The 27,861-nt window shown below is 45.3% G+C and overlaps 1 protein-coding gene and 1 pseudogene across 1 annotated transcript; both read right to left on the bottom strand.

Moving 5' to 3' along the window:
* Positions 1 to 236: 236 nt before the first annotated feature.
* On the bottom strand, positions 237 to 27,837 carry Pofut1 (protein O-fucosyltransferase 1). The gene is made up of 7 exons (XM_059261662.1): positions 27,619 to 27,837; positions 25,383 to 25,504; positions 20,687 to 20,869; positions 19,254 to 19,366; positions 11,083 to 11,275; positions 5,415 to 5,657; positions 237 to 718 (listed from the first exon to the last, which is right to left on the bottom strand). Exons 1-7 carry the CDS (start codon positions 27,758 to 27,760, stop codon positions 530 to 532), a joined length of 1,185 nt encoding a protein of 394 aa, XP_059117645.1. The 5' UTR covers positions 27,761 to 27,837; the 3' UTR covers positions 237 to 529.
* LOC131910042 (retroelement silencing factor 1-like) lies at positions 6,591 to 10,852 on the bottom strand (annotated as a pseudogene).
* Positions 27,838 to 27,861: the final 24 nt, after the last annotated feature.

The following is a 27,861-nucleotide window of genomic DNA, read 5'->3' as shown; positions in this document are numbered from 1 at the left end:
TGTAAGGTCACTTTAGGTATCTGTACTAAGGGATTCCACTGGTTTTTAAAAACAAGGGGGAGTTTCAGGTAGACATGGCTTTGCATCAAAACTATAGCGATCAGCTGAGTGTCCTGGTACACACCTGTAACCTCAGCACTTAGGGGTAGAGGCCAGCCTGGGCTATAAGAGATCATCTTAACCTCACTCCTTTCTTCCTCCCTCCCTGATCCCCACCCCCAAGCCAAGAAACCCTATAAAAACATCTTCCTCTTTATAAAGGAACTGCTTGACAGACAGTTCAGCACTGAGGGCTGCACAGAGCAGGGCAGGCCCCAAGCCAGAGGCGGGCTGCTTTGTATGTGTGTGTTCCCTGGCAGTACAAGCAGCGGAGAGCAGCTCTGGCGAGCTGTGGAGCCCATGCCTGGGATGGAAGGCTTTCTTCTCGGAGTCCCCGGTACTGCTCTCCATCTCTGGCAGGAGAGAAGAGGAGCTTACAGTCCCAGGAGCACCCTTAGCTGCCACGCCTGGCCGGGGGCTCCAGGTGGGATCAAAATTCATCCCGCAGCTGAGAGGGTCTGTCCATGCCAAAGAAGGATGACTGCCTCCCGTGGAGGTCCCGCTCCCGCTTCACGAAGGCAGTGAATGAGGAGACACAGTTGCCAATGAAGTGGTCAGCCTGGCCAAGGATGTACAGGTCGATCTGGGCCACCTCGGGTTTCAGGCTCACCACCTTCACCTGTAGAGAGGAAGGTTAAGAGCATGAGCAGGTGCCTCAGGCCAAGGGCAGCTGAGGCAAGGCCAATAGGCCAGTCTCCATGGTCCTCTCCTGACTGAAGTTTCAGACTGTTGGGAATCTCTTTACTGCCCTACTCCTCTCTTTCCAGACCCTGCCCTCAGAACGCACACCAAGGGTCGGCTCCTCCCCCAGAGATGCTCAAGACCACGTCTACAGGGTATTCAAGACATGGTCTCTCACCCTGCCATGTGATTTCTCTCCTGCTTCCTTTCCCCGAGAGTCATCCAGGAGTTGCCCTGCTCAGATTAAACCTTACTAATTAAATCTGATCTGATTTATTGCGTCAGTGGAAAAACCCAATATCAGGGTACAGAAACCTTTCACAGACAAAGGGAAGAGTGGAGAGGATGAAGATGTAGGCCAGGAAGGAATGGAGATGATGACGATGTAAGTTGGTGTCTTGGAAGTGTGCCCACCTGAGCCCTGTCTTCCAGCCCAGCTCCCTGAGCACCGTTCCTGCTGGTGTCCTTACAACTCATTAAAAGGCTGCCCAGGCCTGGAGGTGTACTCACGTGTGCAGTATGACCTCAGTAAACACAGGGCCCTGGGTTCTACCCCCAGCATCAAACAATCCTCCCAAGAAATCCCTCAAGCCAGCTCATGTGCTGCTGCCTGCTTGGACACGGGAGCAAGGAACATGCAACCACCTCGTCCTGTCCTGCTGCCAAGATGCCCTCCTCTTTCAAGCAGCACTCCCAGGCCCGACGTCCTATCCAATCTACCAAGTGGCGACCTTTGCAAAGGCAAGTCACTTCCTGTAAGGGGCTACCTCTCCCTGGGCCTGACCAGCTTCAATGGCCTCTTCCCTGTCTCTCACTGCCTCTTCTGGTCTGGTCACTACAGAACTGCCATAAGAAACTTCTGAGACACCCACCTCCCTGTCCTCATGTTATCCATGCTGCATACCCTTTGCAGGTGCCTGGGGCTTTCAGATAAGGACGGCATGTCACCAACGCACCCGATAAAGCCTGCTCAGGCTGGCTCTCCCATTACACACTGTCCTCAGAGCGACAGCTACCATCTGCCAAGCTCCCTCCCTTTTTGTTTCTCCTCAGGACTTTTACAAATACTGTTCCTTTATGGGGTGTGGAAGCTTGAGCCGAATACCACCCCCAACTTACTTTTGGGCATGGTGTTTTATCATGGCACTAGTAACTGTAACTAAGACATGGAGACAAACCTATCTGTACCTGGGTAACTCCCGATCACCCTTCACTTCTCAAATCATGTGTCCCACCTCTGAGGAAGCCCTTCCCAAGGCGCACCAGGCTGGAGCCCCGTGCTCTCCCCCACCCCAGCACATGGCTATCTGCAGCTCTCACCCCTCAGTGGTTCTGTTAACATCTTGTCCTGCTGGGCCTGAGTTGGACCTCTGCTGCTCTGCTCAGTCTCAATGAACACTGATTGAATAAACCTTGTCCTCACTCCTGTTTGAGAACCCACAAAGTCTTCCCATTCTAGGCTGTGGCCCTGAAGGCAGGACCACATCTCATTCATCTGGGTTCCCAGCTTAAAGGTGTAAGGCATCACTCAGAATAAAAAGGGGCCTGGGGAGGTTGCTCTGTCAGAAAAATGTTTGCTTTGCAAGCAGAAAGACCTGAGTTCAACCCCCCCAGAATGCATATTTAAAAATCAGCACTGCTACACCCGGTTGGTGCCTTTAATCTCAGCACTCAGGAGGCAGAGGCAGGCAGATCTTGAGTTCAAAACCAGCCACAGCTACACAATGAGACTGTTTTTTGTTTCTTAGAAAAAGAAAGCAAGCTAGCTTAATAATGTGTGCTCAAAATTCCCTGCACTGGGAAAGGAGACAGGTAGTTCTGGGCTTGCTGGCCTGCCAGCCTGGCCTACCTGGTGAGTTTCAGGCCAGTGAGAGAGCTTGTCTCAAAACAAAAGGTAACTGCCTGAAGTTGTCCTCTGACCTCTGCAGTGTGTGGACACACATGCAAATGTCACACATCAAAAAGGGGAGAAGGAGAGTAGAATGTGAGTCCATGGGAAATGGGGCTGAGGAGTGGGGGTGGGGTGGGGCAATGAGTTCACAGAAAATGAAGCTGAGGGGTGAGGGTGGGGCAAGAACAGCGGCACAGGAACAGGAAGTAGGAAATATCAAGAGGCTCAAGGCCTAACAAGTGCATCAACCCTAAAGCTCACGAAACTCCCTGGGACTCTCCACGCTTCAGCTCTGCGGAGGTGAGGGCTGGGCAGAGCTGCCGGGAAGTGCTCTGCTGTTGCGCCAAGGTTTCTGACATCAGGAGCCCTGCTGCCTGGGTTGTAGTAAAGACACCATCATTGTAATCTCAGCCAAAACCCTCCAAAACAATCCCACCCACTCCCTGAACTTACCCACTCTGTCACTCCAGCCACAACTGGCTCTGGGACCTCATAGGTAAACTCTGCCCCTTCTAGGCAGATCTCCTCAACCACAGCACGCAGGGGTAGAGTGAGAGGACTTGAGGTCTCCCAGCTGATTTTCTATCTAGGAAATGGGCAGGGCAGACCAGAAGGCACTGGCCCCACACTTCCTCGTTGGTTGGGGCATCTTTTTTTAGGGGTGGAGCAAGTGAAAGGACAGAAAGGCCCCAATGACATAAGGCCAGAGCTCCTGATATCAACATTCATATTAATAAAATAAATATTCTCCTCCTATCTATTTCTGTTAGGGTCCTGAAGAAATCCCACAAAGGACCACCATCCACATATGCAATCAGCAAGAGTGTTTATTATCTCTAGAGTAAAAGTACCAGCATGATGATGCCACATGTCTGACAAAAATGCAAAATGGGACCCTGAGAGAAGATTGAAGGCTCCTTTTATACACAGCTGAAGGACTTCCTAAGGCAGTGAGAGCATTCTATCTAGGATTGGTTCACACAAGTGGCAATCATATTAGTACGTTTCTAATTGGTTAGGGCCAGCAGGGGTGGGCTAAGGCTATAGCTTTTCCGTTCTTGGGCAAGTCTGAACAAATCCCAGGCTTTGTCCTTATTTGGTTATTACCTGTGTATTTGGGGGGGAGGGGCGGAGGGAGGGCATGGGTGGGGGTGGGGGTGGGGGGGTGGCCTAGGCCTAGTAGTGCAAGAACTGAGGCCTAGTTCTTAACTGTCATAGTGTTTGCCTGGCCTTCTCAGTTCCCCCTTGAGTAGTACATCATCTCAAACCCTGGAGATGTTTCTTCTAAGTTTACAGGCTTGTATTGTTGTTTTGAAACCATCAACTGGGCCGTGGAAATACATTTTTTTTTTGGTAAACCTGACTAAGGCATTAATTATATATGATCCATAGGACAGAGCCAACAGTAAGAGGACTAAGGGCCCAGCTAAGGCTGGTAGGAGGGTAGTTAACCATGGTGACCAGCTAAATAGGGATTCATACCATTCTTTATTTTGTTCTCTTTCTCCCTGTCTGTCTTGTAACCTCTTTCTAAGCAGGCCATGGAGTTTTAGTAACTTCAGAATGGTTAACATAAAACAGCACTGTTCTCCTAAGGCCTTGTCGGAGTTCTTGGTCAGACTTGACAACACTTACGTAAGTCCTTGACAACCTCTAAATTATTCTTGGTCACACATTTTTAAAAAACCATCTACCATCTTCCTCTTAAGGCCTGCCTAGCATCTGAAGTCCTCAGTCACTCTGGTCTCCTGAATGCTCACGTGCCACTCAGCCACCACACAGAGGCACACTCACTTATCATCTGCTGCTCCTTGGTACTGGAAAAATCTGCCAAGCCAAGTTCTGCTGTTGGGCAGCACCTCCTGAAACAGTCACTAAGCACAAAAGATCTTCCCCTCCATTCATTTCTGGTGCTGACAAGGGCTAACTCACTGAGCATTATTTTAGAGTGGGAAGCATCATCATTTCTTTGCAAAGACAGATCTTTACAAACGCTGTCAGAGACAGGTGCTATCTGGTCCCACTCTATTGATGAGGAAACAGAAGCACAGAGAGCTCAGGTAACTTTTGCAAAGCTGCACAGTGAGTAGAATTCAAGTCTCCAGAGTATATTTCTTAAGCCAGGTGTGATGGTGCAGGCCTGTAACCCAGCACTTAAATGTGGAGGCAAGGAGATCAGGAGTTCGAGGTCATCCTCAGCTACATATTACATTTTTTTTTTTTTTTTTTTTTTAGCCAGTCTAGGTTACGTGAGACCTGACCCTGCCTCAAAAATAAAACCAAACCAAAACAGAGTATATGCTCTTAACCTCTCAGCAACTGTGTATTCCTTCTCAGAGTCCACTGTGTCCTTATTCAACAAAACATCTGCACCATGTGTCAGGCACTGTCTTAGACACCATGATGAGGCAGGTGATAGCCTCCAGAGGTCAGAGCACTAGGATAACCCTCAGAGAACAGAAGAGTGGATCTATGCTAGTCTTGGGTGGTCTAGAAAGTGTCTCGAGGAAAGAAACAGCCATGGGAGGCTCCAGGAGGGATGCAGGAGCTTCTGGAGTGGAACGAAAACTGGAAAGAACTCAGAGATGTTTGAGTTGTGGACAGAAGGAAGGTTAAGAATCAGAGAGGAGTGTGCAGCCAGGCAAAGGGCTGGTGGGGGAGCATGAAGCAGGTATTAGAGCTGTGGGACTAGCAGACCCTTGTTTATTCCCTCCCCACCCTGCTCCCTCCAGGCCAGACATACCTTCTCTTTGAAGAGCTGCTGGATCTCTGGCACATAGCTCTCAGAATCTGTGGCGATGTAGACTGACCTGGCATCCAGTGCCCTCACCCAAAGCTTCACAGCCCTCTGGATTTCCTTAAGGTCGGGGAGGCACATGGTCATGGTGAGGGGGGTCGCTGTGCTGCGGCTGTAGCCCACACACTGAGGGGAAGCCATGAAGTGTGACCCTGCAGTCCCGTCCTTCAGCATGGCGCAGGCATTCTTCTACAGGGAGAGGTTGGCAAAGAAAAGTTAGAGACCAGCTGTCTTGGACCCCAACACAGAAATGGGTAAAAGGACTACACAGGAGGAGTTTAGCTTGGACGGACACACACATACACACACACACACACACACACACACACACACACACACACGGCACGCACGTGTGTATGTGTATACTGAACCCAGGGCTTTGTGCATGCTAAGCACCAAGTTCTACCACTGAGCTACACTCCCCCGCTCCATACATCTATATTAACGGCATTAAGGGAAAACCCAGGAGTGGCGAGGCTGTGTAATCCCAGCACTTGGGAGGTGGAGGAGGCAGGATCAAGAAGTTAAGGCAAGCCTTGGCTATATAGTGAGTTTGAGGCCAGCCTGGGCTACACGGGACCCTGGAATGGGGGACATACGAAGACAGCAACACTGGTTATTTCTGAGTAGGGCTTGAAAAGCATTTTTCTGCTCTCATTGTTATCTGGGACTTCAGTGGAGCTCAGCACTGCCGATAAGGGGAGGCTTATCTGATTCCTGATGAGGTGGGACTTCTGATCACTCCCCTGAGGCACATGTTTGCTATGGTTCCAGAGAGATAGGCTTTATCTGGCTAAGGTGGGTCCAGGCTATTTCTGGCTGGTTATGAGTTTTTCTCATGCACTTGACTTTTATCAAGCTCTTTCTTACCCTCTAATGAGATGACTACATGGTTTTTCTTCTTTAGGTATTAGAACACTGAATTTAACTCCTGGGATAGACTTTGCTTGTTAATATTTTACTTTGGATCTGTGCTCCTATGCTTATCAATTAAGAAATTTTATCTGTTTGATATTGGTTTAGGTTAGCTTCACTAAAAAAAAAAAAAAAAAGAATCACACACACACACACACACACACACACACACACACACACACACAGAGTCAGATGTTTTCTGTCCTGACCGCCCAGTCCCAAATAAACACAGAGGCTTATATGAATTATAAATGCTCAACCAATAGCTCAGGCTTATTACTAACTAGCTCTTACATTTTAAGTTAATCCATATTCCTTATTTACACTCTGCCATGTGGCGGTACCTTTATTAGCATGGCACCTTCATTTCCTGCTCCCTCTGCCTCTGGCTGGCATCTCCTGACTCTGCCCTTCTCCTTCCCATCATCTTTAGTTGTTTCTTTCCACTATTCTCCTTACTGTGTTCCTCTAAAATTTCTCTGTTTGCTTCAACATACTCACAAGATGTTGGCTCTAAAGGCTGCAGCAGCTCTGGCTGCTCAGTGACTTCATGAGGAACATCTGTACACTGCACACACTTATCTTTCTGAAAACCAAAGTCTTTATTTTCAGTGGTGGTATCTACTTGTTCTTCTTGTTGACTATTAATTACCTGCTGACTAGGTGAAGGTTTCTGGGGCTCATTTTGTACTGAGTTGACTCTCTCTGCTACCTGGGAATTGTAAGACACATCACCTTCTGCAAGAGAACAGATACTTTCAATCTGTAACATGGGCCTAATCACAATGGAGCTGTCCCTAGGGTTAGGCAAAGCTTCAGTGCCCAGGGGAGAGTGTTTGCCTAGGCTGCTATCAGGTATGTCTAGATTACCCTGTGTTGGTTTGTGCTGCTTTTCCTTATGCACAGGCAGGGAAAGCTCAGCTGATATAGTAGTACTTGCTACATCAAAGGGCAAAGCAGCAGTTACTGTTGTATTTTCTGGCTGCTGGTTTTGTAAGATACAAACACTGCCTTCCTTAACAACTGGATACACAGTTTCAGGTAAAACTTCAGGTGCTCTTTTCCCAGGTAAGGTATTGATATTCAAAAGAATTGAGGAGACACCACAGCAATGTGAAGCTCTGTTCCTTTTCCAACAGCTACATCTGAAAACTCATAACGCGGTGTGAGAACGGACATGACTGTTTGTGACGAGCTGGTCATTTTCTGAGAATTTCTAACACCTGAACAAAAAGTCTTAACATGAACTTCATCCGTGGGATTTGAACTGCCAACTGCTGTCGTGCTGGTTCTTGATGCAGGACACAATTTTTCTTTTAAAGGTTTTGGAACGTTTTCTTCTGTGGTTATTGGAGGTTGGTTTTTCCAAAGAGAAAGACATGTTGCTAGCAATTCCATGGAGCAGTGACTGTCACTTTTAGAAGACTTTTCTTTTGCTGGAAATTCAGAATGCTGAGTTGATTCAGTATAAGAGATATTCTCTGTTTTACTACAACCAGCTGCCATCAAAAAAGAACTTTATTAATTTTAATTTTTCTTGCAAGTTCTGAAAACTTCTTGATTTCTACTAGTGATTGAATATTCCTCAACAGCATTTCTTTTATGGCATTTGTGTCTAGTATTTGATTTGTACTTGGATTGCAAGAATACTTTCTTTTCTCTTGATTATTTTGAACAAGAGTGTACACCACCTCCAGAAGAGCTAACAGAGTCATTGTAAGACTGTTTTGTATTTATTTTCAACTCACAAAATTTTCCAATGGTGCTGACATTTTCATTAGTGTTCTGCCACTGTTCTTTCTTTTTTTCAGATGAGTACATTTCTGCACTCTGAGTAACTTCCAGAGGCAAGTGTCTAGAAACAAGCTGAGAATTTTGCACATGTTGGCTTCCACAGCTACAGCTGTAAGGGCGAGCAGGGAGTCTTTTGCTGGCTTCTGCAGCATTCTGCTGTGATGACACAGGTACAGGATGCTTTGACTGTAAGGTCTGTGTAGAAGGTGGAAGCTGATTATTTTTCACTTGTAATGATGTAGATGGCGCAAAGTTTTGTTTCTGAACAGAAGGGTCTTACACAAAGCTTTGTGGTAAATAAGGATACTGCTTTGGAGGTGGCCTGTAATCTGGGTAAGTAAGTTCATTGGATGTGTATTGTGTCCAGTCAACCAGCTGATCTGGTATTGGGTGGTGAAGTCCCTGATTTCCTTGATAATTTCCTTGGTAAGTTATAGGAACTTTTACAGAATTTGAAGGAGTCATTTGTAGTTGTACAGAATAGGTACCTGATATGACAAGCTGACTCTGTGGTGCATGAATATAAAGCATATTAGTCCCTCCATCAGGTTTATGGTATATGGTTGGCTCTGTATGAGAAGGGGTAAAATTCCTCATTGGTGAGTTCATCCAGACATTCTGTGGAACTCCTGAAGACATTGCTTGCAGTTTGTGGTTTGGTTGTTGGGCTCCTTTAACATTTGTGCACGTGACTCTTTCTACTGAAGACTGTGAGGCCACAACGGTCCTATTATGCGTATTAGAAACAGAGATCTGAGGAGTTCTATAACTCCTGACGTTCAGAAGTGGCTCTGAAGCTGAATCTGAATTACTGGGATACATGCATGCTTCTTGTTATGTGCGAGACAGCTGAACTTTGAGAAGTTGTGGAAGACATTAAAAACTGCTGCAAAACAGACTGGCTTTTAGAATATGGTGGATTTTGGGCAGCATTCTCTAGTTTTGCATTCCAATTCACAGTTGATCTGATTTAGTAGTAGTGTTGTGTAGTCTGTGGTTTTGAATGTCACAAATCTACTGCCAGCTTCACTGCAGTGTACTACAGCTTGGAACTGCTTGGGAGGAGTGGTTCTTCTTCAACTCCACATCAACCCATCTGCTTGATGATCTCTCCAAATTATCCACATAAGACTGATAATAGAGTACTTTCTCTAATTTTGCCAAATACAACTAGACTAGATATTATAATCGTAATTCTTACTTGATAACTGTTTTTGTTGTACATAATCTTACTATGTTAAGGTTAAAACCTTTTTTTTTAAAAAAAAATTAGACAAAAAGGGGGAAATGCTGTGCAACAATTCTCTTGTACATTGTAAAGATTTGTTACTCAAATTGGTCTAATAAAATGCCAATTGGCCAGTAGTCAGGCAGTAAGTATAGGTGGGGTGACCAAAGGATGATGGAAGGAGAAGGGTGGAGTGAGGAGTTGACAGCCAGAGGCAGAGGGAGCAGGAGATGAACATACCATGCTAATAAAAGTACCACCATGTGGCAAAGGATAAATAGAATTATGGGTTAATTTGTAAGAAGTAGCTAGTAATAAGCCTGAGCTATTGATCGAGCATTTATATATAATATAAGCCTCTGTGTGGTAATTTGGGAAGTGGCTACTGGGTATTTGGGAACAGGTGGTCAGGATAAGAAATGTCCATTTACACACATGTTTTTTTAGCAGTGCTGGGATAGAACCCAGGGCGTGTGAATACTAGGCAAATGCTCTACCACTAAGCTACATCCCCAGTCTTAAGCATCTTTTATCTTTCTATGTTCCAGGAAAATATAGATGGTAGCTATTCCTTATACATATATGAACATGTGCATGGCTCAGATCACTCACAGAATATTCTGAGCCTGATCCTTGGATCCTTTTCCTTATAGAGGGGCTAGAGAGAGTCTAGAGATTAACTGTGAGATTCCTAGTCAAATGCTCTACCACTCAGCCATACTTCCAGTCCTATTAATGAACTTAACCTAATTTTTGTTTCAGAATCTTTCCCTCTTCAATTATGTGCATCTCATAACACATCTATTTATCTCCCTAGGTAAATGAAAGAGACTGTTCGTATTGGTTCTGAGGTTTCGAATAAATGATAATCTGATGAGGTTTTAACACATTTACACAGATTCCAAATTCTGGAAGGATAAAAACACCCTAACTTTTGAGGAGACCCATGTGGTTGCCACAGTGTTCTCTCTCTCTCTCTTTCCTTCCTTCTTTCTTTCTTTTCTATTTTTCCTAAGACAGGGTTTTTCTGTGTAGCCCTGGCTGTCCTGGAATTTGCTCTGTAGATCACGACAGCTTCAAATTCAGAGATCTGCTGCCTCTGTCCCTGAGTTCTGGGATTAAAGATGTGCACCACCATCACCAGGCTCCACAATTCACTTTCTTTTTCTTTTCTTTTTTTTTGGGGGGTGGTGGTGGTTTGAGACAGGGTTTTTCTGTGTAGCCCTGGCTGTCTTGAACTAGCTCTGTATACCAGCCTCAAACTCACAGAAATCCTCTTGCCTCTGCCTCCCTGAGTGCTGAGAATAAAGGCGTGCACCACCACCACCCAGGCACATTTCATTTTCAACAGCCATCTACTGGCTAACTAAAGTGGGACAGATGACGTCTAGGCCAAGGGCCTCTCTCTAGCTTTCTGCCTAGTTTGGGATCTGACTTACTGCCTCATTTTACCCATCTGCAAACACAAGGGTACAAATGGTAGCTGTTAAATGCTAGCATTCCAGCAGGTGCTCTAGATACATACTTCTGATATGTGCTGCAGTAGCAACACCATGAGATATAATACAGACTTGGTGGAGTGAGCTGCCTTTGCTCCAGGCTGAGACTTTCCACCAATCACTACAGGCCTGGGCTCTGCTTAGACAAATGTCAGCCAGAAAGAGAAGAGGAAGTTACCCAGTCAGAGCCAATGCGCAGATGAATGCCCACATAGGGCCTGATGAGGTGGGTGCTGATCTGGGCCTCTCCGGTCTTCACCATCTCGTCTGACCACACCATGTACTTCTGGAGGGCCCTGTGTTCCTCCAGGACGGGGAACTGGGCTGGGGCCCCTGGCAGTGCAAGCACTGGGTGTTCCTTCGGAGAAAATCTAGGCATAAAATGGACAAGGGGAAGTCAGACAGAACACACAGAGAGCCCTGCTGCTACCCCCACGGGAAAAAGGACGGCATTGCACCATGACCCAGAGACCCTGTGGAGAGGCCCTTATAACATGCAAGAGACGCAAAGGTTGTGAAATCTCAACGGGCTGATAAGAAACCTTGGTGGAGACAGCAGGCACAATATGCAATACTGTTCCTGCTGCACAGAATTTACAACCTTCTTTGCTTGTTTAACAATTAAAAATTTACAGTAGAGCATTCCAACATTTTATATCATGCTGGCTTCCAATCTGTGGTGTGGTAATTCATTCCAGGGTGGGGTGTCTGGACCAAGCCTTGCCCTTTTACCCACATGGCGGGACTGAGACATAAAGCTGCTTACACACACAATGTTGGTCCCACTCGTAAGGACTGTACACATGGGATCAGGCCAGTCATTCAGTACTTAGCAAATACTGACAATGTCAGGACCCAGGAAGAATGAGACCAACATGGTCCCTACCCTTATGTGGAATACCAAAGGTCTGCAGATAAACATAGCACACAAAATCTTTTCTGTAATTTTTCCACATCTTCTCTTCTGTTAGGCTAGGCTCCAGTAAGCCAAAGAGTAATAAACCTGTATTTCCTTTTCAGCTCAACCCAGACTCGAGTAAAGCAACATAAAGCACTTTGCTGCCCATGAATCTGCAATGCACTTTCTGACTCTAGACTTCTGCATCCGTCTCCCCCTGGAACATCTTCCCCACCCACTGAAATCCCTTCTAGATATTACAACCAAGTGCAGCCACTCTGGAAACATTTGTAGTTAGTTTCTCATGAAATCAGACATGCAATTATAATATGACCCAGTGACGGCACTTATGGGCATTCATCTGGGGAAATGAAAACTCGTAATTCACACATAAACATGTACACTAATGTTCACAGCAGCTTTACTCTAACTGCCCTAAACTGGAAACAACCCAGGAAGAAACAACAGCACATCCACACTATGAACTGCCACTGCCATAAAAAGCATGGGCTATCAACACAGGCTAAGGCTCTTAAGGGGATTATTCTAAGTGAAAAAAGCCAATCCCAACAGGGTACAAACATATGACTCCGTTTACATACTTTGAAAGGGCAAAGGGAGAAGAGGCCAATTGCTGCTAGAGTTAGGAATGGTGTGTGTTTAGGGAGGCAATTGCAGTAATAAGCTTGCAATATAAAGATATTTACATTCAAAGAACCACTCAGTGTCTTAACTGTGTACTGAATATATAAACCCACACTAATTACACAGAACTAACACACACACACACACACACACACACACAGTTGTGTATAATTTTTTAATACTATTCGAACCAGATAGGATTACATCATTGTCAAGATCCTGCCTAGAATACTGAGTCAAGGGTGTATGACGAGATCTTTCTATACTGTTCATCACAACTGCATGTGGATCTACAATCACCTAAAATTTTTTACAAACAAAAATTATGAAAGGGCTGGCAAAATGACCCATGGGATAAAGGTGCCTACCAACCAAACCATATGAGCTCAGTTCAAGTCCCAGGCCCCCATGATAGAAGCACAGAACCGACTCCAGTAATTTGTCCTCTGTGTGCTGCCTTTCCAAACAAAAGAATACATGTAATGAAAGTAAAACAAAAAGAAATGTAAAACATCATGGAATATTGTAAACCCTCAAATAAATACAGAGCATCAAGAGACACTAATATTGTATTTTGCTTCAGAGTTTAAAAAACATACATGCCTAGGGCTGGTGAGATGGCTCAGAGGGTGAAGGCATTTGTTACCAAACCTGAGGACCTCAGTTGGTTCCCTGGAATCCACACTGAAGGCAGGAGAGACCCAACTCCTGTTAGTTGTCCTCTGACACACATACACACATACCCCAGAGTAAATTAAAAATAAATAAATAAAAGCCCTATATCACCATCCTTTTCCCTTCTTTTCTTCTCCCTCCCTGAAGACAACGTTTTCATGTATGAGTCTATCCATCACCCATCCATCCATCCATCCATCCATCTATCCATGCCTTAATTTCCTTGTCTGTATAACAGAGCTGAGAATAGTCCTACCTCATAACACTATTAAAAAAACACAACTACATATTTAAGGTATACAACATGATGTTTTGTATGCAATGATTAGCACAATCAAGCTAATTAATATACCCATTTACAGGGCTATTGAGAGGATTAAGTGGATTAGTTTATGCAAAACATTTAGAGCAGTGCTTGGTATACAGAAAGGTCTTATAAAATTCTACACATCATCGTCATGTTGCATATAACCTAGTTCAACTTTAAAACAATTTTTTTTTTTCTTCTTTTTTTTCGAGACAGGGTTTCTCTGTGTAGCTTTGCGCCTCTCCTGGAACTCACTTGGTAGCCCAGGCTGGCCTCGAACTCACAGAGATTTGCCTGGCTCTGCCTCCCGAGTGCTGGGATTAAAGGTGTGCGCCACCACCACCTGGCTCAACTTTTAAAAAATTTAACTTTATGTTTGGTGATTGGACCATGTTGATCATGGAGATCACAGGGTCATGATGATGACATCTCTTGAAAATTTCCAGTTTGCGTGAGTAAATCCTCTGTCAGCCAGTGAGGCTGTTTCACCCTCTACTCATACCACAGAACTGCAATGCACCTGGCACCCATTCTTCACACTGGGTCCCCACTCACAGGCCTCAACTCCTTGTCCTCTGCATGCTGACATGCTCAACAGCCATCATTTCTGCTGTTAGCACTGGAAAGCACTAAAGACAGTGGCCCTAGGAGTCTCTTTACCATGATTTCCCCAGATACTGGTCAGAGACCTACGTTGTGGAAGCAGCAAGTAAGTGTCCCTCCACAGCCTGGCTCTGTATGATGTGTGGTTGATTCTGTTTATACATATAATACATGGCAATAATGTACTGAGTCATATTATGTGAGAAGCAATTGCTTTACTTGCAATATTAACTCATTTAATTCCCACCAGAGCCTTGTGAGGGAAGTGTGCCTACTATTATCTTACTGATAAAGAAACTAGACACAAAGAGGCTGAACGACATGCAAAGTCACAGGGTGGGAACTGGTGGAGCAGGGTTTGCATTCAGGCAGTCTGCCTCACTGTTTTTGTTTTGTGAATTTTAAAGATGCATGTGTATGCATATGTGTCTGAGTGTATGTATGTATATCATGTGTATGCATGTGCCTGTAAAGACAGAAGAAGGTGCCAGATCTCCTGAAACTAGAGTTAGATAGGCAGTTGTGAGCTGCCTGATATGGGGGCTGGGAACTGAACCTGGGTTCCCTGCAAGAGCTTTTGTTTTAGACAGTCTCACTGTGTAGCTCCAGTTGTCCTGGAACTTACTATGTAGACTAGACTGGCTTTGAACTCACAGAGATCCTCCTGCCCTTGCCTCCCCAGTGCTGGGAGCCATCATGCCTGGCTCAGCCAGTGCTTTTAAGCAGTCCTACTGGCCGTGTTCTTGACTCCTAAATTGTACTCTCATCTTCTACCCAGTCCAGGAGCACCTCCTCATAGGGGAATAAGGCTTACTTCTCTGAGCCGCAGCCCCTAGCACAGGGAGCAGGTGCCATAAATATTTTTAGAATTGAATGTGAGAGATCAGGGGCCTTATAAAAATACCAGGGCATGCTCATGGCAGTGGGTAGAGGAGGAAGAAACTAATATTGCTTGAGCACACTACTATGGGCTAGGCCCTAGGCTAAGCTCTTTTCAGACATCACCTCAGAGACCTCCAAAAGGAAGAAGTTTTCTGACCTGATGAGTAGTGAGTCACTAGGATAAACTGGGATTCATGCCCTTCCTGCTCTCTGGGGAAGAGCTTGGAACTGACGCTTGGTGAATTCCAGTTTTGGAATGTCTATCCCTGTGCCCTGGACCTGGGCCAGCACAAAGCTGTCTCAGTAGGACCACATCAGCTGTGGCTTAACAGGCAATAACAGGTCAAGACTCAGCTGCTCACTCTCCTTCAGTGCTGTCTGAGAGAACTGATCAGAAAGAGAGCTGGAGGAGTGTCTAGGTTGCAAAGAAAATCTGACCAACTCCACCAGCCAACCTGACCATTCCCTCTAGGTCAGTCTTAGCCTGGCCACTATTGCAGAGGAAGGCTAGTAGCTTCCTGCTGCTGGACCTGGTGAACTTCAGTGGTATACCACCATCACACCCTGGCTACTGAGGTCCTCTAGGCTCAGCATACATTTACAGGACCAGTAGATGATGCAAGGCTGAGTACAGAGGACACAGAGACACAAACAAGGCAGGGTCTTGCTCTCCAAGTCCCTGCTATGAAAGACACTTTCCTCCTGCTCTTTGCATGGGAGGTCTGGGTTAGCCTTCAGGTCTTCATAGATTTAGCCACATAGGCCCTGCCAATAACATATGACCTCTATGTCTTCTCAGAGAGGCTGCAGCCTGGGAGAAAGACCAGCAATGTACTACAGTTTGGATAGGAAATCTTTCAAAGGCTCACGTATTGAAGTTTTGGTCCCAGTGCAGCACTGCCCAGAGGTGACTAGAACATGAGATTGCAAACCTTATCAATGGATTAATTCCCAACGGACTCATAGTTGAATGGACTATTAGGAGGCATGGTTTACTTAGAGAAAGTAGGACACAGAGGGAATGCCCTTAAGGGTATTGTCTTGTCCCTGGTCCTTCTCTTTGGCTCTTTCTGCTTCCTGTCCACCATGTGAGCTGATTTGTTTCATCACATGCTCCATGCTATAATTACAAGTGCAGAAGTAGCAGAACCAAGTGACAATGGATCGAAACCCTTGAAACCATGAGCCAAGATGAACCTTTCCTTCTTTATTTTCTCAGGCTTTTGTCACAGGACAGAAAGCTACCACCATATACTTAGACACCTGCTCTTTATACATGAGGATAATTTTAACACGATGGCCCACAAACTTCCAAGAGCAAATAAACATACAACGTTATCTGTTGAACGGAAGCTCTACCACAGGATTCACAGACTGAGAACCAGCAGAGCTGGAAGGATCCTCTGAATCCACGTGGTGGGAGACAAAAACAGATGAATGGATAATCACACTGTGCCATTCGGCTTTAGCAGGAGTGAGATTTGGACACATGCTTCAATACTGACAAACCTTGAAGACAATATGCTATATGAACAAGTTGGACATAAATAGCAAATACTACATGACTATCCATCCAATGCCTGAGGTTCCTAGAATAGGTGAGTTCAGACAGAAAGTAGAATCACTTATACTGGGGCAGGGGAAGTGAGGAGTGAAAATTAGCCTTTACTGAGTAGAGTCTCTGGTTAAGAAGAGGAAAAAGCTCTGGAGACAGAGGGTTGCAATGGCTGCACACTGCGACACACAAAGTGTCACTGAGTTGTACACTTACTGTGGTTTTAAAAAAACTCAAAAACTCCATCAACAAAATATACATACATATAATGCTAGTCACTCTTTTGAACTCTCATATTTTCATGCTTGAAACTGACCCTGCTAGTATTACTATTTACAAGTTCAAGACCAGCCTGAGCAAACGGCAAGTTCTGTTAATATATGTAGATGTGTATATGGATATAAAAATGCAGAAGGACAAATGCACTTACTAAAGGACTAATGGTGCTCCTGCGGCAGTGAGATCATAAATAAATTTAATTTTGCTGTTTTGTTTTTAGATAGGGTCTCATGTAGCCCAAGCTGGCCTTAAACTTACTGACGGAGTTCATATTGGCCTTGAACTCCTGATCCTCCTATGTCAGCCTTCTGAATGTGAGAATTACAGGTGTGATCCAGTAATTTGCCTGGCAATTTGTTTCTTTATTAAAAACAAAAACAAAACAAACAAACAAAAACTCCAAAAATTATCTAGTCTGTGGTGGATATTCTAAACCACTCATTCCAAGATATTAAACGTTAACCTGGATTTAAACTTTGTATAGCAGAGACCCCATAAAACAGAAAACAAGCCCCAAACAAAACAACCCAAGCCAAAAGAACTGTCCAAGCCGGTGATGGCACATGCCTTTAATCCCAGCACTCAGGAGTTAGAGACAGGGGCTCTCTGTGATTTTTGAGGCCAGCCTGGTCTACAGAGGTCCAGGACAGCCAGGATTACACAGAGAAGTTCTGTCTCAAATAACCAAAAAAAAAAAAAAGGGGGGGGGTTGGAGTCAGACTTGTACAACTCTGCTACTTCAAGCTTCATGACCTTGGACAAGTGACTTCACTCTTCTCTGCTTCTTGTATGTGTGCATCTTAGATGACAATATCATCCCAAAGACTCATTAATCCTGAGTTTAAACCTTCCAAGGCTTAGGAACATGTGGTATACAGCAGGTATGAAATATGTGTTAGCTTTTATATTTTGAAAACTCACATACAGACCCAAGTTGGCTATGTGCCAGCCTTACCACCTTGGGTAGGTTACTGAACTTCATGGAGCTCAGCTTCCTTCTGTAAAACTGAGGACTGAAGGAATGGGTAGTTCAGGGATACAGGGCTTAACAACATGTGTCAGGTCCTGAGACTAACCCCCAACATTCTCAAGATGAAATTGATAATAATAGCCATTCATGAACTTTCTTATAGACATAATTAACATGAAGCATGCAAATGACAGCTGACTGGTTGCTTAGTATGCACCATACACTTTCTATGCTAGGAAGCAAATACTTTAGTGCTCTTTAAACCAACGTAGAAACTGGGACCAGAAAACTGGAATGATTTTTCAATCTTTCTTTTCTTTTCTTTTTTTCTTTTTTTTAACTGTGAATTGGTATTTTGCCTGCATTCATGTCTGTGAGAAGGTGTCAGATCCCCTGGAACTAGAGTTATAGACAGTTGTGAGCTGCCATGGTCAGTACTGGGAATTGAACACGGGTCCTCTGGAAGAGCAGCCAGTGTTCTTGACCACTGAGCCATCTCTCCAGCCCCTCAGATCTTTCAAGAAAGAGGCAAAGCTGAGTCTGAGCTCACAGTGTTCACTCCTGTCTCTACTGTAGTCTACTGTAGGCCTACTAAATGACCACTCTGAATTCACATGCTCCTTTTACCTCCTAACCTAATCTGCTTCCCTAGCCCCCACCCCCCTCAAGACAGGCTTTCTCTGTATAGCCCTGGCTGTTCTGAAAAACTCTCTGTAGACCAGACTGGCTTCAAACTCAGAGATCTGCCTCTTGAGTGCTGGCATTATAGGCATGCACCACCATGCCTGGCTTTTAATCTGACTTGTTTTGTGGTGGTGGTAGTGGTTCCAAGGACAGACTCAGGGCCTCATACATGCTAGGCAAGGTCTGTAGCAGCCCTCATTCTGATATCTAAGCCCAGGCTCTTTTCTGCAATGCTAGAGCACCAATGACAGATTCCTCACTTAAGTTTATCAATCTGACTAGACTGTGGTTCTCCAAAGACCAGGGTTGGGCCATCCTCATTTTTATATACACCTTTGGTCTCTGAATACTGTGTCTCACACATGACAGACGCTCCATAAATATTTCACTGCTTGTGCCTGTAACCTATTTTTTTAATAGGGCCTATGGCACACAATTAATAAAGCCTAGCTAGTAATTATGAGGGTGACATCACTTCTCAGTCTGCACCTGAGCTGTTCTCCAGGCAATGCTTCCAGTTTTCACCTTGTGAAAAGGAAGACAACAGGGGAGTGATTCTCACGCCTGGAGGAGGAAATCGACATGCATGTGACTGAACAATGTTCTTTTTATGACATCCCTTATCAGCCAAGAAACTCTTGCTCAACCTTGGGGCAGGTCAACATCCCGCTGTGTCAGGCATGAGATGGAAACAGATCACATAGGATCCCAAGTTCAACAGACAGAACACAGTGCTTGCACCTTTGGTCTCCTACAAGAGGGTGGAGTAGAGGCAGCAAGGCCAGAAAGGAGCGGGATGCCTCTGAGACCCAGCCCTCCCTAAACTCAGTACTGCTATCCCCTCCAAGTACCTCTGGATCCATTGTTCTTTGTAGGAGGCACTGAAGGAAATGCCTGTGAACAGCTCCGACTTATTGAAACTCACATGAAACTGATCCCAGAATGGCCCAAAGGGATTTCCTTCCTGCAAAAAGAGAATGGTGGAAAGCTTACTCAACAGGAGGGAAAGTTACTGGGGTATGAGGCCAAAGAACTGCAGAGAGAGGGCCCTGGGAGATGGATGGTGTGACACCTGGCGTAGAATTCTTATAGGATGGCCCCTTGGCTGAGGGCTGAGGGGAGTGCTCCTGCTTCTCCTTTGGTTTCCAGCTGTGTTTGAAGGAATGGATTCTGTTCCCATGTCATGTTCCACTAACCCTGTAGCGGTGGGGCAAAGAAGACCTTGAGTTGGAAGTATGAACTAGAGCAGTGGTTCTCAACCTTCCTAATGCTGCAACCCTTTATAATACAGTTCCTCAGGCTGTGGTGACCCCTAAGCACAAAATTATTTTTATTGCTACTTCATGTAATTTTGCTACTGTTATGAATCGTAATGTAAGTATCTGTGTTTTCTGATGGTCTTATGGATCCCTGTGAAAGGGTCATTCGATCCCAAAGGGGTTGTAACCTACATGTTGAGAACCACTGAACTAGAGCTTTAAGCTAATATAGTATGCTATTTTTCAAGATGGAATCAGACTTACAGAAGGTAAGACATGTGCCCAAGGTCAGACAGCTGATAAGGGCAACCAATATAGGGGGATACAAGCTAGGCGCTTTCAAACTTTATAGCTTTTCTACCACTTGTACCAAAAAATATTGGGGTGTATCATACTCACAAAGTACCAGAAATGCAAATTTCTACTAATTATCCATGACAGCTCCTAGTCTAACTGCTGAGAAGTGGGAGAGCATTCAAGTTAAGAGAGTGTACAACACGCCAAGTTATACCATGCTGGCCATGCCTCCCTTATACCACGAGGACATCACCAACACCTTCTTCATGGAGCACTCTGAGGAGTAAAGGAGTGAATATGCATCCAGCTGCCAGCATAGTATCTGGCATGTGGGACTGCTATGTGGGCATTAGTTACTATTACCAACAGCACTTCAGTTCCCAGGTGCTTTTTTTTTTTTTTTTTTCAAGACAGGGTTTCTCTGTGTAGTTTTGGAGCCTGTCCTGGATCTCGCTCTGTAGACCAGGCTGGCCTCGAACTCACAGAGTTCCACCTGGCTCTGTCTCCTGAGTGCTAGGATTAAAGGCATATGCCACCACCGCCCTGCTAGTTCCCAAATGCTCTTACATATGGCCTACTCTCTATGAGCCAGGTAGAGCAGGTAGAAACAAAGCTCTGAGAAGAGTGTGCCAAAGGTGACACTACTAACAAAGGCCAGAAACAGATCAAATTCCCTCTTTCCCTACATTGCCACCTCAAGGGCCTAGAGGGTACAGAACAGGCCCTACCTTCATGGGACATGTCTTCTTATCAGGACTTCGCTGGGCTGCCACCTCAAAGCAGTATGCTACCCGCTTCTCAGGGGGCCAGTGGGTGGGTGCCAGCTCTTCCATGAAGTCCTCCAGGCTAACAACACGATGGTAGGCTTGGAGGGGCTCCAGCTTGAAGTACTTCTGATAGGACACATGGAGCTAAAGGAGAAAACGGAGTACAGATCTCCATAGTACTCTCATTACTAAAACTATAAACTCTAAGACCCAGACTACGTGAGATGAGACCTGTGGTGGGCTTCAGATCAAGCTCAGTGGTAGAGTGCCTGCCTAGCATGCATGAGGCATTAGGCTTCATCCCCATTACAACAGCCACAAGACACCAAAGTTAGGACAAAGACAAACTGAGAGAAGCTATCTTCCAGCTCAAGAACAAACAGCAACATCTCTGGTGTTCAAAATGCCTGATGATCTACAAGGAAAGAGGCAAGTGATATAGTGAACATCTCACAGCAAAGGAAACCCAAATAGCCCATAATACAAAAGACGTGTGGCCTCCCCAGTAGTTATGAAAAGGTAGGCTGCAGCTAAGGGCTCTACTTCTTTCATAAGAGCAGAATTTTAAAGTAAACGCTCATCATTGGAACAAATGTACTAAACTGAGCTCTATGGCCCTCTGTACATGGCTGCTGGTAGAAGTGCCTGCTTCGGGACAACTACTTGGGGTCCATACCACGTGCTCCTTCTATAAAAGGATTTACCCTGGAGAGGCTCTGATACTTTCTACAGGAAACGTGGATGGCAACACTCAGTGATTCAATGGAAGCACAGGGAAGAAGTAGGAGTCAAATCAGAAAGGCCAGGAGGGTAGTTGCTTCCAGGGCCGAGACCAGGGTTAGCAAACTTCTCATTGAATTTACCTGCAATTCATGCTTTCTTTTCCTAACAGAAAAGCCAGGCATGCATGTAATCAGAAAAGCACGCATGGTGGTGCATGAATGTCATCTGACCACTCGGAGATGGTGGCAAAAGAGCAGGAGTTTGAGGCCAACCTGGGCTTTATAAACTTCTGTCTCAGAAAATAAAAATAAGAAAGGAAAATAAAAATAGAAATGATGAGGCAAGAAGGAGAGGAATATGCTCCTGAGGACTACTTCTAATCAAGTGGGTTCATGGATGACGGTTATACTCATCATCATAATTTTTTAGATTTTTCAAAAAAATTGTGAGTCAGTTGTGGTGTATACCTGTAATCCTGGCACTTTGGAGGTAGAGGCAGGAATTCAAAGTCATTCACACCTATATAGTAAATTTGAGGTCAGCCTGGGCTACATGAGACTGTCTCAAAAAAAAAAAAAACAAAAAAAAAAAAACAGAAGAAAAAGAAATTTAAATTTAATTTAAATATATTCTTAGAACACCATGGAACAAAATTTGGATTCCATTCTACAGGTCAAGGTTTCTCAAGCATATCCCAATAGTTCAGCTGCAGTAAAAATGTTCCAGAGCTACAAGTGTGGTAGTGCACGCCTTTAATCCAGCACTCAGGAGGCAGAGACAGGTATCTCTGTGAGTTCGAGGCCAGCCTGGGCTACACACTGAGTTCTAGGACAGCCAGGGCTACACCGTGAAATTCTGTCTCAAAAAAATCAATCAATCAATCAATCAATCAATCAATCAATCAACCGGGTTCCAGAGCTGAAGAGATCTAGGAAACTCTGCTTTAAACTGGCTTCTTTACTGCAGCAGGACTTCTCAGGGCCTTTGCTGTGCTACTGTATATTCTCAATCTAAACGCTTAGGAGAATAGGAATTGGAACTAGCATTTCTGAAACTAGACAGAAATTTTTTTTTTTTTTTTTTTTAAAGATTTATTTATTTATTATGTATACAGCATGTATGACTTCTGGCCAGAAGAGGGCACTAGATCTCATTACAGATGGTTGTGAGCCACCATGTGGTTGCTGGGAATTGAACTCAGGACCTCTGGAAGAGCAGTCAGTGCTCTTAACCTCTGAGCCATCTCTCCAGCCCCCTAGACAGAAATTTTTTAAGAGACAGGATCTCACTACATATCCCTAGCTAGCCTGGTATTTGTATGTAGTTCCGACTGGCCTTGAATTTACAATCTTCCTGCCTCAGCCTCCAAGTGCTAGACTTAAAGGCCTTCATCACAGCTGCCAAGGTTTGCCTTTTTTTTTGTTTTTTTTTTTTGTTTTTTTTTTTGGTTTTTCGAGACAGGGTTTCTCTGTGTAGCTTTGCGCCTTTCCTGGGACTCACTTGGTAGTCCAGTCTGGCCTCGAACTCACAGAGATCCGCCTGGCTCTGCCTCCCGAGTGCTGGGATTAAAGGCGTGCGCCACCACCGCCCGGCTTGCCTTTTTTTGAAGAACTGATCTGCTGACAGAGAAGAAAATACACTGACTACTTAAGATCAGAAGAGGGAGGGGAATTACGAAACTACTATAATGATCCTTGTGTTTGTTCAATAATGCGTTATTTATTCACTTAGTTATATTTTAAAAATTTTTGGAGACATCTCCATGTAGCCCAGGCTGGACTTAAGCTCAAAGCAATCTTTCTACTTCAGCTTCCCAAGAGCCAGAATTTTAGGCATGAACCACCATATCCAGTGTATTAAGCATGCAGTTAATATGTACCTCCTATATGTCTAAGTGAGAAACGAAGTGGTCTAGATAGCAAAGAAGATGCAGCTGAGGCTTGAGGGTTGAGTGTGTATTCAAGAGCAGCATTCAGGATGAAATCTAGAGTCCCAGCTTGGTGCCGGGGGGAATGGAGATGGTGTATGCTGAGGCTGGAATTTCAGATGGTGACACAGGTTTGTGGGTAAGGATAGCAAGTTCAGTTCCAGCTTTCAGAATCTGAGATATCTGTGACAACTAAGCAGACTTGAGTGTCTAAAAGCAAGAAACACAAGTCTGTGGTCAGAGTAGAACCTGTACCGGAGGTGTACTGGAGATGTAAGGAGAATAGTTAATGCCAAGCCAGTCGATAGGAACCTATAACAAAGCAAGGTAATGGTAACAGCAGCAGTTACTACTCACTGAGTGCTGACTTAGTGCCAGGTGCTATACTCAGTCTTTTATAAGGATCTGCTCATCTGACTCATTTGAGCCACAGAGCTAACACCAAGCAGAGGGAGGATATGCACCAGCAGAATTGTGGGTGAAGAGAGGGAGCCCCGACTGAGGTACAAAAAAATGGTTCTTCGCTGAGGCCAGGACTGCAGAAGGAATAAGCAATGTCCTGGAAGGCAGGGGAGGAGGGGGAATTCAGGAAAAAGAGGCTCACAGGATAAGGAGCCATTGGGTGGTCAGGTAAGACACAGCTTGAGAAATGAACCTTGATTTGGCAATTCTGAGGTCACTGGTGACCTCAGTGAGAATAATCACTTTAGGAACTGGAAGCTCATTTGAGACAGGTTGAGAAACCCATAGAAGGCAAAGAAATGGAGACTCAGTATGACAATTGGCTGAGAAGGCTAGGATGCAACAAGCCAGTAAGACAGGCAAATGAGCAATACTTAAATGTATCAGCAAAGCCTAACAAGTCAGATCTGAGGATCCCAAAAGCTGAGGAACTTCCTGTGTCCTAGTTCTGTATACTGAGGAGCCCAGCTGATTCTAAGAGGAAGGCATGAGGCAGGGTCAAGGCACTTACTATCAGTAACTCATTCAGTCCTCATCATGAGAGGTAGCTAGTCATCACAGGTTACTGTAAAGATGAGGAAACTGAGGCACAGAAAGGTTAAGTATCTTTCTGTGTATAGTGAGGCTATACAATTAGGAAATGGCTAAGTTAAGTTGCAGTCTGGGTTTTAGCTTCTGTTAATAAGCTGTTCAGGGATAGGTGTGCAGCTTGGTGGTAGAACATTTCCCTAAGACCTGGGTCTAATCCATAGCACTGCAGGGAATGAGGAAGCCTTTCCAAAAAGAGGTATGCCTGCAAAGGAGAAAATAAAATATATGCAGAGAAAAAGCATTGTAATTAAATATGGTGTTTTGTTCATGCTAAGTATAATTTTCTTAACTACTTAAACTTTTAAAGTCAATTCATTAAATATTAAGTTCCTACATCCAGGTCTCTGGCAGCACAGTGAATAAAACGAAACAGAGGGCCATTGGAAGACACAAAGAATAAGCTAAGTATCAGAGGACGACGAGAACATCACGCCCAGGGAGCCCCTCAATGGGATGAGTGGCAGCACCGGAGCCAGACTGCCTAGGCTGGTAGCCTTGGACATACCACTAAGCCATGCCTCAGTCTCTCTTTTAAAACTGTAAGAGCACTTATCACCTATTACTGACCAATCGGAGGGACAGAAGGTAGGGTAATCAGGACTGGAAATGGAGGCTTTCGGTTTAAGACACAGTCTCCAGAAGTAGGCAGCCTTGGGACTGAATTCAAGTATTACCTAGAAGCTGTGCAATCTCGGGCAAGTTACCTCACTCCTCTAAACCTGGGTTTCCTCGAGGATGAGCTGTGGAAAGAATGAGCTAATCCTCCTGCAGTGTTCAGACAGTGCCAGCACATGGCAGGTGTTGGGTGAGAAAGTTGCCATTTCAAGGAAGACAATTCTAGGTAGAGAACAAGACAAGCCTAGAGTGGAAGAAAAACCCAGAGGCCTTGGAGTCAAGCAAATCAGCCAGCACGGGGAAGGGTTGACAGGGGCCGAAGTCAGCACAAGTACTCACGTTGGTGAAAGGAGGCTTGTGATGCTGGTACTCAATCCAGGGAGGTACAGCCAAGGTGCGGTTCAGGAGCTTTGCAAATGCCAGGGAGCCCAAGAAGTGATCGGCCTGGTTCCCAAAGCGCCCTAGAAATGGTACATTGTGGGTAGAGTGGCCTGGGGTACTAAAGGCACCGTGTGTGAAGGGCTCAGAAAAGATGTGCCTCCAAGAAGTGTGTGTGTGGGGCCCGGAGCAAGTCACCAAAGTGAGTAGCTAGTAACACTGGCACCTAAGAGAAAGTCTAGACTTCCAGGTTTGACATTCCTTAGCCACCCCAGATTCCATGCTATTTCTCTAACATGCTCTATAATCCCTATTCTACTTGTTTTCTTTGCCAGGAGTGTCCTTTGACCTGTTTCCACTTAATTACACGTGAAGGGGGGTGACCCTGATACCTCATTTGCTAAGACACTTTTATCAACTCCTATCCAGTTCTCTTGCTCTCAGCATGGATTTGAGTTACTTTTTTTTCTTTTTGAGACAGGGTCTGTGTAGTCCTGGCTGGCCTAGAACTTGTTCTATAGACCAGGCTGTCCTTGAACTTGTGACAATCTTCCTGCCTCTACCTCCTGGGTGCCAGGATTATAGCTGTGTAATCAGATTACATATTTATTTATGTGGTGGGGATTTAACCTAGGGTATGGAACATGCTGGGTATTTTACCACTGAGCTATACCCACAATTTGGGTTATTTACTTTTGTCATTTCCCCTCAAATGTCTTTTTTCACTTTCTGGCTTTTTGCACTGGCTGTTTATTCAGCCTGTGAATGTCTCACATACAAGCTCTTTTTTTGGTTGTTTGGTGTTTTTGCCAGGTTCTCACTATGTAGTCCTGGCTGCTCTAGAGCGCTCTATGTAGATCAGGCTGGCCTTAAACTCACAGAAACCTACCTGTCTCTAGCTTCCAATGTTGAGATTCAAGTTGTATGCAACCACACTTAGCTATCATCAATATGGCATCCATTCATTCATTCCAAAAATGTGCCAGATACAACAATATAAAATGTTAGATGAGCCGGGTGGTGGTGGCCTTTAATCCCAGCACTCGGGAGGCAGAGGCAGGCAGATCTCTGTGAGTTCGAGGCCAGCCTGGTCCACAGAGCGAGATCCAGGAAAGGCGTAAAGCTACACAGAGAAACCCTGTCTCGAAAAACAACAACAACAAAAAAAAGTTAGATGTTGTTACAATATAAAATCAAGCAAGGTTAAGATCTCTGCCCTCCAGGCACTCAGTCCTAATTCAGGTTAGGAGACATTAAACATGAAAACAAATTCATTTCGATAGATTTTGATAGTTGCAAGGAAGAAAATGAAAATGTCTGGTGATGGGGAGATTAAGGAAATTACTTGAGTAGAGGTCAATGGTGACAAGTATGCTGAGACTTCAAGTATGAGAAGGGGGTGGGGGTGGGGTGCAAAAATTAGAGGAAGGTGTTCCAGGAAGGAGGAGTAACTCATAGACCTGTTTGTGTGTGTGTGAGGAACAGAAGAAAGCAGGTTAGTGTGGCTATAGCTGGAGGGCCAAGGAGAAGGGGTGTGGAGAAGACCAGAGTGGAAGCCAAATCATGCAAGATGACGGCCATGGTCAGGTATGCAAGCCACTGAAGGGTTGTAAGGATTGAATTTTACAGTGATGACCCACTATTCCATTTAAATTGCATCCCTGGACTGGTTCTTAAGAGTCCTTGTTATCTTTTGTTACTTCAGTTTTCATCATCTTGTACCAAATTTTTCATGTACTTAAAAAAAACACAACACTTGGTTTTATTGTCTGTCTTCCTCAAATGAAAGATCTACAAGGGTATGTATGAGGTTTATCTGTCTCATTCACCACCGGCACAAAAGGCAGCGCCTGGGACAAAAAGGAAAAAAAAAAGTGGCACATAAATATTTGCTGAATGAATGTAAGAACTGCTACGAGACAGCGCGGGCAAGTCTTGCCCTACAAACTCCATTTACTGGTCTCGGAGTCGGATTAGACCTCGAGTGAGTCATTTAGCTTCTCCCGTCCGACGAATGGCAAGTTGAACACCGGTGGCCCCTCTGTACCCATGCAACTACGGCAGCGAAGAGCATGCCCTGCCCCGCTGCGGAGGTCTCTCCTGGACCTGACGAGGCGTCAGTAGGCGCCTCGCAAAAGTGGCTCCGCCTCCCGGGCCTCAGTTTCTCCATTTGAGCAGGGGGCTCGGGAGGCCTTACCCATGCAGGGACAGTAGAGCAGGTAACCGGCCAGGTCCCAGGAGCCCGCCGCCTGCCCCCGGAGCGGCAGCGGCAGCAGCAGCAGAAGCAGGAGAGACGCCCGCAGCAGCAGGTGTGGCGGTGCCCACGCGGCGGCGCCCATGTCGGCGGCGGAGCCCCAGAGCGTCGCGGCTGGGAGGCGGGGAGGGGGGGAAACGCCGAGGCGCGAGTGGCCGCCCCGCTCCCGACGCTCCCCGCGCGCCG

This window comes from Peromyscus eremicus, chromosome 4 (genome assembly GCF_949786415.1).
Source record: "Peromyscus eremicus chromosome 4, PerEre_H2_v1, whole genome shotgun sequence".
NCBI classification, from domain to species: Eukaryota; Metazoa; Chordata; class Mammalia; order Rodentia; family Cricetidae; genus Peromyscus; species Peromyscus eremicus.
The sequence above is the reverse complement of the archived record's forward strand: the minus strand, read 5'-3'. Positions and strand labels throughout refer to the sequence as shown.